The sequence below is a fragment of the Sesamum indicum genome, linkage group LG1, assembly GCF_026168435.1.
Source record: "Sesamum indicum cultivar Baizhima isolate 11 linkage group LG1, ASM2616843v1, whole genome shotgun sequence".
In the NCBI taxonomy this organism is placed as follows: Eukaryota; Viridiplantae; Streptophyta; class Magnoliopsida; order Lamiales; family Pedaliaceae; genus Sesamum; species Sesamum indicum.
In genome coordinates, this window is record NC_142657.1 from 22,803,242 (window position 1) to 22,815,694 (window position 12,453).

Genomic DNA, 12,453 nt, shown 5'->3' on the forward strand with positions numbered 1-12,453 from the left:
ATTTTATCTATATAAATCACAGTACTCCAATCTAAATTAGGATTGTAGATCCATATCACATTACATGATTTGGCCAACCAGATGTCTTAGAGACAAATCAAGACTTATTCTATAATCTAAAAACACATTTCCAAGTACATTTTGGTTGAACACCAGTATGGACTTTGGACTCGTCTCCAAACAAGTAATTCAACATGTAGCAGCTCAGAAATCCATTGCAGTTTAAACTGAATCAGATTCAGATGCAAACCTGAATCTTATATAGTCAATTTCAGAAAGCTAACCAATGCCGACCATGAAATAACCAACATCGGCCCCCATTGCCTTCCAAGAGATCCTTAAATGGAATTCTCTTCACTTGACTAAACAAAGGAGTTTAACAAATAGAGCTAAATAAACACCTCTGCTCAGTTACTCTTTTCGCTAAAAAAGTTTATATGGAGATTCAACCTAACACCCTACTTCTTCTGCACTCCATCTCCAGCAGCCCTATACAACCAAAATTGAAACATATAGTGAGAACAAAATGCAATATAGGAAGAAGACAATGCCAGTAAGATCAAGTAGGACACAACACAGACTAAACATGACAATTCCAGAACTATAACTGGCTAAATTCCAATAAACATGGAGAGAATAATGATCAATCACCTCATCATTGGAGGTGTAATGCCATTTCTTCACTCTTCTTCTTTGCCCTTTTGTGGGCACCCAACTTTCACTTAGCCACTTCCAATGCGCACTTGTCTTTACCAACTTTGAGAAGCTTGGTGATTCGCATCTCATAAGGAGCAAAGCAGCAACTTCCCTAATGAGACTTGTAGCAAAATGCACTCTGTTGCTTGTTTTCAACTTTTCTGTGAGAAAATGCAACCAATATCACATGAACAATATCTAATCACCCAATGCATAATTTTATCACTCATAAAAAATGTTGTTTACGTCCTCCACTGATAAAAATGCACCTGAATCACAGACATATTCAAAATACTGCAAGGCAAACAAACAAGATCTTGGCAAACAGACGTACATGTCAACCACAGCACACAGGAAACTGGGAAAGCTTAACCCTTTTCTATCGGAAGGGCTTGGTCCAAACATGCCCTCTTTTCAAACCCACGAATAGCCCATAATTAGGCTGTATCGGAGCCATTGCCTGAAAATCACAACAACAAATGTCAAAATATTGCTAATACTCCGACAATATCTTATGTGGTGCATTGCCTAAACAGTTTCAACTCAACTTCATGCTCCTCTGTGACGAATAAAACGCACCCAACCACAAATTCCCATCGAAAATGTCCAGCAAAACACTAAAAAAATATAACTACCCCAATAAGCATTGCAGAAAAAAAAAATGAGATTATTAAACCAGAAAATAATTACAGCAGACCTTAGGGTTCCGGCGGTGGCGGAAACTAACGTAGTCGGAGTATTGCCGGAGCTGCAACGAAGAGTTCCCAATTCCTGCCAGTATTAGGGTCTTCTCGCTTGATTCTATCTTTCAGGGGTCCACGTGGCAGTATTTATTTATTTTTTTTGAATAAATAGTTTCTTTATTGATGATAATGATAGTAACGATGTCGTATTTATAGTCATGCTAATGATTTTTGCTTAATCTCCCCAAACACATTAAATGAAGTAATTTACCACAATTAAATATCTCTTATTTTAATACTTTCCAATATGAGAAGAGCCAAAAATTGATAAAAAAATAATACTTAATTGTTAATAAATAAGGACTGATCTATCCCCAAGTTCTGTATATATATATTTTTTAAAATTATAGTTCAAATTTTAATTTTTTTTATATATTGGCCCGGATTATTTTAATTGTTTTCCAATAATGTGTTGATATTAAATCGTATGAATATAATTTTTTATTCTACTTTTAGGACTATCTCTGTCATAAGAAAAAAATAAAAAGTAAGTTATATTGGATTAAACTAAAATTTATTATAATTATAAATATTTTTATTATTTAAAAAATTATAAATACTTTTTAAAATTAATAGCTGCTTAACGAATACCCTCGTGACGATTATTGATACTAATAAATATTTATAATTAAAATAAATTTCATGACATTATCTCGAATTTATGTAAAAAGAAAAGAAACATTAAAGAGTGATATTAGATAATTGATGATGTAATAAGAGTGGCATTTGACAACCTTGTTTTCATGTCATCACTCTCTCTTAAGTTTTTAACTACTCCCACTCACCACATTTCCAAATATATAAACTACACATCACCTCCAAATTTATAGTAATTAATTAAGGAAAAAAAAACAATCAAGTACGTTTCTCCACTTTGTCGTCTTTGCCATCACCACGACTTTATATAAAATTTGAAGACATATACAGAGAGAGATCAATTATTTATGAAATTTGAAATAACAAAAAGAAAATTGTTTATTCTTTTAACATGAAATGAATAATATATATCTGATGAGCATAAGGTATGTGCGACGATTTGCAATGTAAAATGAAGAGAAGAGAGGGAATCTGAGGCATAAAGAGCAGTAGATTCTAGTGAAAAACCAAAGGGACCCCATTTGTTCAAATCAAATATGCCTTTGACTTAGCATTTATTTGGAGTTGCAGGTACGCTACGTCTTTCCAAGATTTTTTATTTTCTGCTTTTTCCTTCCCTTTTATTTATTTTTTGTTATTTTCTGGCCCTTTTTGTTTTATATATTATAATATTTTTTTCCTGTTCTTTATTGTTTTTTCGAGTTTGTTCTTTTATTGTTTCTTTACTTCCATACACTTTACTGAGCTTCTTTTCTTGATTCTGTTTCCCACTTCCGGGCAAGAATTGATTTCACTAATGATGATGAGGCGCTTAATTGATTATATATCTCTGTAGCTTAGTGTTTCTTGTGATTTGATGTTGAATTGTTTTAGTTGAATTTGGGTTTTTCCATTTGAGGGCTGCTGAGAAAGCTTCATGTTCTGTAATCCACTGTTCTGATGCTTATGTTCTTGGCTGCCTGGTAATTCAGCTGTCTGCTGTCTATTATTGATGCATACTTCTGAAATTATTTATATTAGAGGCTAGTTTTTTTCTAGCCTGAAATCTCTTCAAAAAACTTTTGATTGGTTCCCTTTTCTTGTGAAATGGAGAAATGGATTACTGCCCTTTTGGAATTTATCTGAATGTGTGGCAGATATTGGTTTTCCTTCAAAAATAATGGAAGCACTGTTCCTAAAAACATGACACTCTTGTGCTTTTTGTGGTGTGGGAGTTTGTGATATTGACCTCTGTTGTCATGATTAACCTATAGGCATCAATGTCTGTTGCCTGCTGTGTTCCACTTGTCGAATGTGTATCCTGTTTAGCGTGCATTCGCTGGGTGTGGAAGAAGTTTCTGTACACTGCTGGCCGTGAGAGTGAAAACTGGGGCCTTGCGACTGCCACGGAGTTTGAGCCTGTCCCCCGGCTATGTCGATATATTCTGTCTGTTTATGAGGATGATCTTAGGAATCCCATTTGGGCTCCCCCGGGAGGGTATGGGATGAATCCCCAATGGGTGTTATTGAAAAAAGATTATGTGGATACTCAAGGGAAAGTGTCTCCCTACATGATCTATCTTGATCATGATAATGCAGATATTGTTGTAGCAATTAGGGGTCTTAATTTGGGGAAGGAAAGCGATTTTCTTCTCTTACTTGATAACAAGCTTGGGCAGACAACGTATGATGGTGGTTACGTTCACAATGGGCTGTTGAAAGCAGCTCAGTACGTTTTGCAAGAAGAGTGTGAGATATTGAGGGAGCTAGTTGAAAGGAATCCCAACTACACATTAACTTTTGCGGGGCATTCCCTTGGAGCTGGAGTTGTGACGTTGTTAACGATGTTGGCAGTCAAGAATAGGGAGAAATTGGGGCATATTGAGAGGAAAAGAATTAGGTGCTTTGCTATTGCTCCTGCAAGGTGTATATCACTTAACTTGGCAGTGAGATATGCAGATGTCATCAATTCGGTCGTGCTGCAGGTAACATTTGTTCTATCCCGGGAATCCACTTGCTTTGCTGCAGTAGCATAGGATTCTGACTGTACTTCCTCCATAACCAAAAGAGTGGGATCGAGTTGGATTCAATTTTGAGCAGTATAATAATGTACCTACTCTAGTTTTCGCTTCATCAATCTGTGGAAGAATATTAATTCACATAGTGTTTCCGTAAAAGGTGCAAGTTCTTCTCTTTGGCATACTTCAGTTGTGTATTACGTCTTGATCCATGACTTTAAAGTTGATATGGGAATCAAATATACACTATATGCATCCAGATTCACTTACACCACGTAGTCTAATATTTGAATTGCATTCGGTATACCTCTGTAAAGATTCAGCAAAAGGTTGCATTTTTTTGGGTTTCAAGTGCCTTCCTACTATAGATTGCATGTTATATCGATAAAAAATATGTTTCCAGTTGTTTTATGCATGATCTATGCGACAAGAAGACTTCTGTAGTTGAAGGGCCGTTCATACTGGAGATGGTTACCTTGTGGACCTTTTTGGCCGACCAAAATAGGATCGTGATAATGCTGCTCATTTCTCCTCTGTTCCCTTGAGTTGATAGCATGTACTGCTTGCTTGCATTTGTTTATATCATCTTCATTCTAACTCACTTTTATTAATGTCAAACAGGATGATTTCTTACCCCGGACGACCGTAGCACTGGAAGATGTCTTCAAGTCACTTTTCTGGTAAAAGAATGCAGGTCTTGCCACCTTTTAGTATTGGTTTCTCTTTTTTGTTTTTTGCTTTTTCAGTTTTCGGTGATTTTTCAATGCTTGTGATGGTCATTTTCCGAGTAACCTTTAGTTTAGTTCTGTACAAAAATAGGATACTTTCAACTAGCATTTAAGATGACTCACTCTATGTTTTTGCGCCTTCCCTTTAACCCAATGTTTTTGGTTCAAGATCATATAGTTCATGCCCCTTGAAATGATTGTTGCATGGCAAAAACAAACTCTTCTACCTCTGAAGGTTGCCTAAATAATCCCCTCATTTGTTTAACATCCTCAACTTTGTAACTCTCTACTGCTAAGCTACTGACTTTAGGGACTAATATCCTGTGCATTTCACAAATCTTTTGCAAGCTTTTACGCTATCTAGATTCGGGAATTTGCTTTTGATTGCTGTTACGTGATGAATTAGCCACACTAATGCAGATTCTCTTTGATAGTTTCCCTTGCTTGCTGTGCATAATGTGCTTAAAAGATACATGCACACTAGAGGAGAAGATGCTCCAGGATCCGAGACGTCTGTATGCACCTGGTCGCCTCTACCACATAATCGTGAGAAAACCCTTCAGGTATGCGTTTGAATAATCTTAGTACGGCCTACAGTTTTTAAAAAATGTGAAAATAGGGATTCTTTTAGAACATTTTTTTCCGACCAACCACCTGCATAGATAAATTAGCACCAAGGAGATGCTGATTTCAGTTTTTCTTGGTTTCTTTGTGCTATATGCAGGTTTAAAAGAATTTCACCTCTTGTTAAGACAGCAGTACCTGTGGATGGACGGTTTGAGCACATTGTTCTTTCGTGCAATGCAACATCGGATCATGCTATTATTTGGATACTAAGAGAATCTGAAAGAGCACTTGATGTAAGTTCTCCCAATTTATACTAGGTAGAGATGAAATTAGGTGAACAGAAAATCCCTCCATATTAAGCTCAAAATACCACTCTGCCGAGATGAATTCACTGCACCAGGAAGCAACATCCTGAAGATTGATGCTCCAAAATATGCTATAGGAAACTGTAATATCTCATTGCTTGAACATTCTGGTTTGGGTTGTTCTACGTCTACAAGTTCAAGCATAACTTGCTTTCTGGACCGGGTTGTGGTTTACGTACTTGTGGTTATATTACAGTTTGGTGAATTTTCTTAGTGCAGTCTTTGCTGGAAAAGGAGCGAATTATGGGCATTCCACCAGCGCAGAGGATGGAGAGGCAGGCATCCCTTGTGAAAGAACACATGGAGGAGCACAGAGCAGCAATAGAGAGAGCAGTTGCATTAGACATTCCCCATGCGTACTCACCTTCTTACGGTACTTTCCAAGAAATGGAGAAAGGTGAAAATTCAAGTGCCGGGCATGATAACTCGATTGAGATTATACAAGAAGCAAAATGATGTGCATGATTTTAGGAACATGGGGTAGAAGGTAAATTGTAGCCTATCAACTTTGGAAAATAGTTTAGGAAATGATATTCATTCTTTCATTGATACTTGCCGGAAGTGCAAGAATGTGACTTCGATTCCGTTTCATTGTTCATCTTTTAGTTGCTTGAATGTATATCAGAAAATAAAAGTTGATTCCCACTAACAGGAGAAGGCTATCATGGTAACTTTATTCTCCATCGCTTTTTTAATCAGTTTTTGTTTTTTGAAATATTGACGGGGTCTGATGAATACAGCAAGCCTTCCAGCCTGAACTCATTTCTTGGTCTCAACTTACGGCAGCCAAGATCAAATTTATGACATGTCGAGATTTTCTCATTTTTTAGATAACGAGATTCTTCAAAAATGCATCAGACGGAGTTCCCAGGTCAACAATTGTTGCATGCTAGAACTAAAATGAGATGGATAACCTGGGAATTGGCTAAAGCTTGAGCCTCGAGCGCAACAAAATTAGTGTTCAAAAGAAATATAACCAATCTTTTTAATCTGATAATTTTTCACATTTTCTTGTTCGTGAACCATAGTTGTAAATAACGTGCAAAGGCGCACGCCATTTTCGGAAAATGGTGCTGGGTTTTGCCATGGCGATGGAAAGGTGTGCCTTTTGCAAGCCTTGATGAAAACTGGGGAAGTCCAGTTTTGTCAAAGACTGGGCTTCACCCAGTTCGGATAAGGCGTGAAACGGGTGTGGGACGGGGAGCAACGGCGACGATGGTGGTTGAGGGGGACGACAAGGGCAACAAGGCACGGGGGCAGAGTGAGAAGGAGGGCGTCAGATGACAAGCAACCAGGGTGGAGGGCGTCCCATGGATACCCAGCAGCATGGCAATGGCACAGATCTAGGATTTGTTTCGGATTCTCTCCCTCCCCCTCTTGTTTGTTTTTTGTTTTAAAGCAGAAAATAAAAAAATAAAAAAGCACATATTTATTTAAATATTTCTGTCGGATACCATTTAAGGAAGAAATAATATGGTTTTGAGTAAAAAATAATATGTTTTGTATATATTATAAAAACCCCAGTATGTCTTAGATGGAATTTTTGACATAACTAAAAAAAATAACCCTATTATCCCTAAGAAATGAAGATGTACAAATAATCCATAAACCTAACAACATATACAATGATTAAAATAATTTCTAGTATTTATTATATAATTAATTTGCGAATTATTGATGTAAAAAAAAAAATTAGATTTACAAATATACCATCTATTTTATAACTATGGACCATGCTTTAAAAAGGCTTGCAGTGTACCTTTGCACCATGCAGCGCTGTGCAACTTTAACAACTATGCTGTGAACAAAGTAGATTTACACTTAGCAAAATTGCACAAGCCGACTCCACTCAACAAGTAAACTAGAGTTGCTGCAATGAATTTCTTAGCCTCCCTTAACAGATAGCTAAAAGCATCAACTACAAACATACTGCTTGCTTTTCCTTCAAAAATAGCAAAGCTAACAACTCTCTTTTGGTCCGTGATGGATTTATTCGTTATTCACACTAGAGTTTGGTCTCCTCTTCTTAGCTATGTTGCAAATCCTCATATAGATTCTCCTGCAAGTTCAGCTAAATAATTGTGTCAAGTTCTAGCCATGCTAAGAAAGGCAACACATAGAAAATGTTCTCAAAACATTCTAGCACAATTATATCAGTTCATAACAGAGTAGAATTTTACCATGCATTTGTTTTACAAATCGTACAAACTCCATGAGATTGTGTTGCTCCATGAGGTCTGGGCTTAGCCTGAGATAGGTAAAAGCAGATAAATGTCTTCTATCCGGATCACCGTGAGGTTTGGCATTTTGCAGTATTTTGTAAAAGCTTTGTCTGTTGTAGCATGGAAGAGCATTCTCACTAGCAACATGTATGCCAGCATCCCATGCAGCATTTAGCACCTAAAAATGTTTGCATAAGCATTTTCAATGAAAATATAGTGATCTTCATACTCTAACAGATATCATGAGATTAGGGATTAAGTCCCAAGGGAACTTGGAAAACTAGATGATTCCTGCATAAACTTAAACTAGGACCTGCCTTCTGCACAACACTTTACCATATGGAAATTAAAAGGGTGAATTACGATGATCTCCCCTGAAGTTTGACATAATTACAAATACCCCTTCATTGTTTGAAAAATTACAAATACCCACATAATATTTGATAAAATTATGTAATTCTACAAGAAAATTATACAAAACCTCAGGGGAGGTCGTTGTAATTACCCATTAAAATATTATATGTAATTCTACAAGAAAATCCCTTTTGTAAGTGAGTGCATTAACAATTTGGAGAAATTATCTACTTTTTCAGGAATGCTGACCTGCCAAACCAATCCTTCAGGATCTGCTAATGCCTCTGGAAATGCTGCATATTGATCTAATGTTCGCAACTCGACACATGTGAAGTTAAGAGTAGTCTTATGTTTTTTCAACATCAATACAATTGGAGTATAACCATCGCGATTTGTTGAGTTATAGAACCCTGCAGTTAACTCAGCAGCATGGCTAGACGTCTTATACCACCAATGAACGCCCGATAGCTGCTAATGAATCAAAACACTTTCAAATGAAAAACCAAGGTGAAGGAAAATAATGGCATGTAGGAAATCTGAATGTGATTGAATATCTTAATTCTTCAATACTAAAAATGTGCTCTGAAAATTCACTCACCTTTGCAGCAATGGGAGTACCTGCAAAGGCCAGACTAGCCATTGCAAGTACTTGATCACCATGATCAATAAGAACCTGAGAGTACCAATTTAAGAAGAATCGGCCATAATAGCCATCATATGCACCTCCATCACAAAAAAACTTAGTTTCATAAGGTTTGGAATTATAAGACCCTACACCTTCAGGTTGTATACCCGAAAATTGTTTGACCTTCGCTTCTGCTGTCTTCTCAAAACTCTTCATCAAATATTTATCATAGCACTGTGAATGAAAAAGAATAGTTCCGTTTAAATGAATGCAATAGAACCAAGTGATTCTAAAGATTAAATAGATTAATGATGAAATTGATAGCTCATAGATTCTGAGAGTGCTGACAAATGCATGATCTAAAGAGACAACTTTGTAATACAATAAGTCTCAACATTCCCTCCAAAGGAAATATAATTAAGTTTGTGCATGACAAATTACCTGAAATTCCCCAATCCCAGGATATTTCCAGTCATGTTTTGCTGGATAAGATGGATAGCGCAACTCCCCACATGGACCAAGTCCAATTTCAATCTCAGTGATGACTCCATCTCTAAAGAACTCTTCAAACTCTACACAGAAACTTCTCATGTACTCATAATAAACCTACATTTTTTGGTTACTTAAATTGTAAGAACTTACACGAATAAACAACAAAGGCAAGATGATCCAAATTTATTAAGAGAAAATTGAAAATAAATTGAAGAAGAAAGAAAAAAGTTATCAATATGCGAAAAGAATGGCATACCTCAATACCTGACCTACCACTCAAGACTCGTTCTTTGTCAATTCCCCAAGTGAGACATTCCTGGTTTCGCCTTCCCTCTTTATCAGTAAAGAAAATGTCAGGATCTGTAGTGCCGATTTCTATGACCCATTGAGGAAGGGGAATATGTACATCATCACCAACATTGCCTCCACATTCATGGAAAGACATGACAACCTAGTTGTACAAATATTGAATTAAAAACTAAAACAGCAAAAAAGGAAGATAAGAAGTTCAAAACAAGGTGAAGAGAAAATAACAAAATGATGTGTTGTCAAGTAATGGTATGTTAATCAATTATGCTCTCATAACCTTCAAAACCACTCACCTGTAACTTCAACTTAAGGGCTCGCACTATCTGGAAAAGCCTCTTATAGTCACCCCAATTATATTGTCGAGGACCACGTGCTTCCACTATGCCCCACCAACAATCAACCATAACACCATCAACATTAATTGACTTAAGGATCCTAAGTTGGTTGATCAGACCAGAAATATCCACCAATTTGCATTCCATATTGATGATACCCAGCTGTCTCCAAAAGATGCAGTTTTGCTCTCTCAGTTTGTAGGTTATATTGATAGTCAAGATGAGAATAATGAAAGAATGGAGAAATGGAAGTATGATATTGGAAATGCATATATTTAAAATTCAGGGAAGAAAACTAATGCAAGTGAAAGAAAGTGGTACTATACATAGAGTTAAAAATATTTTGCAACTCACAGGCAGCATCACATAAACAGGAACATATGGAGTGTTGGTGAAGTCTCGCTCGTGAGCCTGTGGAATTATACCAGTAATTCTTAAAGTAGTTAAACAGACAAGACCTGTTAAAGAGTAACTGATTAAACACAGAAATATAAGCATGAAAAGAAGCTGCTAAAGATTGCGGTAATGATTATTAATTTGTAGCAGCAAATGTGCTACAGTCACATATAACTTTCAGATTTCCAGCTCCATTAAGATTCCTAACCAAATAATATGAATCGAAATGCTTAGCAGGTTTCAAATAATAATTTATACGTACATATATATCTTTGCTTCTATGAAACAAAATTATCATCTGATCTATATTTCTTCCAACAGCCTCTACCTCATCTGGAGATAAATTTATTGCAACTATGATTGAATTCTCACTAAATACCACAAGCTAGAATATCTTACTACCGTTTTCAATTTTGGTCATTAATACCTTTCCAGAATGACAACCTAAACGAACTTCTGTCAACTTCTTCAGTTTATCTCTCAGCACCTAAATCACACTTCCTGATTAGGCATTTTTTAACAGAGATGATAACTTGAAGGACTATTAATTTCTCAATTAGTTTTTACAACATAAAATGAGAGTATATTCAGTTTGCATTATTTTTCCTTTTCTGTTTCTACCAAATTCTCATCCTAAACTCTCATGAAATGTTGCAACATAAAACATAAAAATTATGATAAACACATAATAGCTACACGCATAAACACATCACTCTCCATCCATATTTCGAGAACGAAACCAAAACTAAATAAGCACCAAAACAGAATTTCCATAATCACCTCCGGCTGATTCCAAGAAGCAAAACCAAGTAAAGAACCATCCTGCTCCGCGAACTTGTTTCCACTGCCTCCCACCGCAGCACGCAAGAGAGCACCGGATTTCACCAAACCGCTCCCCAATTTGCAGGAGCAGCGGTTGCCTGTGCTCCGGAGACCGCGATCGACTGTCGCGGAAATGATTGGAAGAGAAGAAGCAGAAATGCGAGCACCGAGAGAAAAATGTATATTAACCGCCATTTTTCCAACTCCACTCTGTAAACTAACTTGCTGTTACACATCTTTTTATAGGCGCGCACACACGCCGTGTGAGGAGAGAGAAAATCAGGCGGGCTAAAGAATCTGTTACAACGGGGTGAGTTGGTAGTACTCCAGTTATCACACTGCTTCAAAGAAAAAAAAAACCGTATTCGACTTCCAAGCGGACCGGGTCGGGTCCTTTTAAGTAAAGGCCCAGCCTTAATGGATTTAACATGAATTTGGGCCTGTAAGTTAAGCTCAAACAAAAACGGGCATCGGCTAGACGTTTAACTCGCTTTGGATTTCCAGTAGAGAAGCGTGGTTCTTGTTATGCGACATACTGTAGATTCCACTTGCTTTCTGCAGAAACACGTTTGGTTGACACGTTTTGAATTTAGAAAGATCAAATCTATGAATCAAAACTTTTTCATAGTGTTTAGTTTTGAAAGATGGGCCAAAATATGCACCATGTTTGGCCTGTTTTGTTTTGGATGTATTTTGCAGTGTTTTAAAACAGTTTTTTTATTATTTTTTGTCCAAAAAATAGTACACTAATTGTAGGTCCTCGTATTATCAAGTCGTCTTCTTCACCTAACTACTCACCTACGTTTTCTCTCAATTTTGCTTCTTCTTCTGACATAATTTCAATGACCACCGATCGGGACTTATACCTTTCGATTCCTTTCAACATGACCAACATTTGATTTCGATTGAATCCATTTTTATCTACATCGCTAGAAGTCCCTAAAATCTCCTCCGCCTCGATTACAGCTTCAGCTCGACGCCGTGTTAATGCCGACCAAAATACATGCATTTATATTATTGGTAAGAGACTCACATTCTTTCCTATCCCAATGAGGAAGATCAGCCAACCGTCCAATATGATAAGCCCATCCAAACCCTGCAGGCCCTAATGGCAGATTTGAAGAAAACAAACGCTTTGCAATAGAAGTTTTAACACTCATGGCAACCTGATCCAAAACTCCCACTAACACAAAGCATCATTAACA

The 12,453-nt window shown here is 36.8% G+C and overlaps 2 protein-coding genes and 1 long non-coding RNA gene across 8 annotated transcripts; 1 reads left to right on the plus strand and 2 right to left on the minus strand.

The window, feature by feature from the left end:
* Nucleotides 1-86: 86 nt before the first annotated feature.
* Nucleotides 87-1,544, minus strand: LOC105172448 (uncharacterized). Its single transcript, XR_848652.3, has 4 exons — nucleotides 1,394-1,544; nucleotides 1,031-1,156; nucleotides 652-857; nucleotides 87-489 (listed from the first exon to the last, which is right to left on the minus strand). It is a non-coding gene; the product is annotated as an uncharacterized LOC105172448 (long non-coding RNA).
* A 912-nt stretch (nucleotides 1,545-2,456) lies between these two features.
* Nucleotides 2,457-6,342, plus strand: LOC105172455 (alpha/beta-Hydrolases superfamily protein). 4 transcript variants are annotated; one of them, XM_088879440.1, is made up of 6 exons: nucleotides 2,457-2,606; nucleotides 3,290-4,000; nucleotides 4,655-4,713; nucleotides 5,196-5,324; nucleotides 5,486-5,621; nucleotides 5,913-6,342. In XM_088879440.1, the coding sequence occupies exons 2-6, from the start codon at nucleotides 3,296-3,298 to the stop codon at nucleotides 6,147-6,149; spliced, it is 1,266 nt and encodes a 421-aa protein (XP_088735566.1). In that variant the 5' UTR covers nucleotides 2,457-2,606; nucleotides 3,290-3,295; the 3' UTR covers nucleotides 6,150-6,342. The 4 variants fall into 4 exon arrangements, with proteins under 4 accessions (XP_088735566.1, XP_011092217.1, XP_011092200.1 ...); XM_011093915.3 differs by lacking the exon at nucleotides 2,457-2,606 and adding an exon at nucleotides 2,701-2,998 and having other exon boundaries at nucleotides 5,908-6,129; XM_011093889.3 differs by lacking the exon at nucleotides 2,457-2,606 and adding an exon at nucleotides 2,706-2,998.
* A 1,054-nt stretch (nucleotides 6,343-7,396) lies between these two features.
* On the minus strand, nucleotides 7,397-12,309 carry BAM2 (beta-amylase 2). 3 transcript variants are annotated; one of them, XM_020696657.2, is made up of 9 exons: nucleotides 11,207-12,309; nucleotides 10,385-10,441; nucleotides 9,989-10,192; nucleotides 9,643-9,837; nucleotides 9,336-9,500; nucleotides 8,868-9,128; nucleotides 8,519-8,740; nucleotides 7,874-8,093; nucleotides 7,397-7,764 (listed from the first exon to the last, which is right to left on the minus strand). In XM_020696657.2, the coding sequence occupies exons 1-9, from the start codon at nucleotides 11,441-11,443 to the stop codon at nucleotides 7,739-7,741; spliced, it is 1,587 nt and encodes a 528-aa protein (XP_020552316.1). In that variant the 5' UTR covers nucleotides 11,444-12,309; the 3' UTR covers nucleotides 7,397-7,738. The 3 variants fall into 3 exon arrangements, with proteins under 3 accessions (XP_020552316.1, XP_020552320.1, XP_011092228.1); XM_020696661.2 differs by having other exon boundaries at nucleotides 7,397-7,752; nucleotides 11,207-12,307; XM_011093926.3 differs by having other exon boundaries at nucleotides 8,519-8,737; nucleotides 11,207-12,306.
* Between the last annotated feature and the right edge of the window lie 144 nt (nucleotides 12,310-12,453).

Excerpts from the sequence above, each read along its gene's own strand:
- BAM2 (XM_020696657.2), bottom strand. The coding sequence starts at position 11,443 with ATGGCGGTTAATATACATTTTTCTCTCGGTGCTCGCATTTCTGCTTCT. Across the intron at positions 9,501-9,642 it reads GTGGTAGGTCAGGTATTGAG|GTTTATTATGAGTACATGAG; the intron begins GTATGCCATTCT and ends CAAAAAATGTAG. Across the intron at positions 8,094-8,518 it reads CTGAAGGATTGGTTTGGCAG|GTGCTAAATGCTGCATGGGA; the intron begins GTCAGCATTCCT and ends AAACATTTTTAG.
- LOC105172455 (XM_088879440.1), top strand. The coding sequence starts at position 3,296 with ATGTCTGTTGCCTGCTGTGTTCCACTTGTCGAATGTGTATCCTGTTTA. Across the intron at positions 4,001-4,654 it reads TCAATTCGGTCGTGCTGCAG|GATGATTTCTTACCCCGGAC; the intron begins GTAACATTTGTT and ends AATGTCAAACAG. Across the intron at positions 4,714-5,195 it reads GTCTTCAAGTCACTTTTCTG|TTTCCCTTGCTTGCTGTGCA; the intron begins GTAAAAGAATGC and ends TCTCTTTGATAG.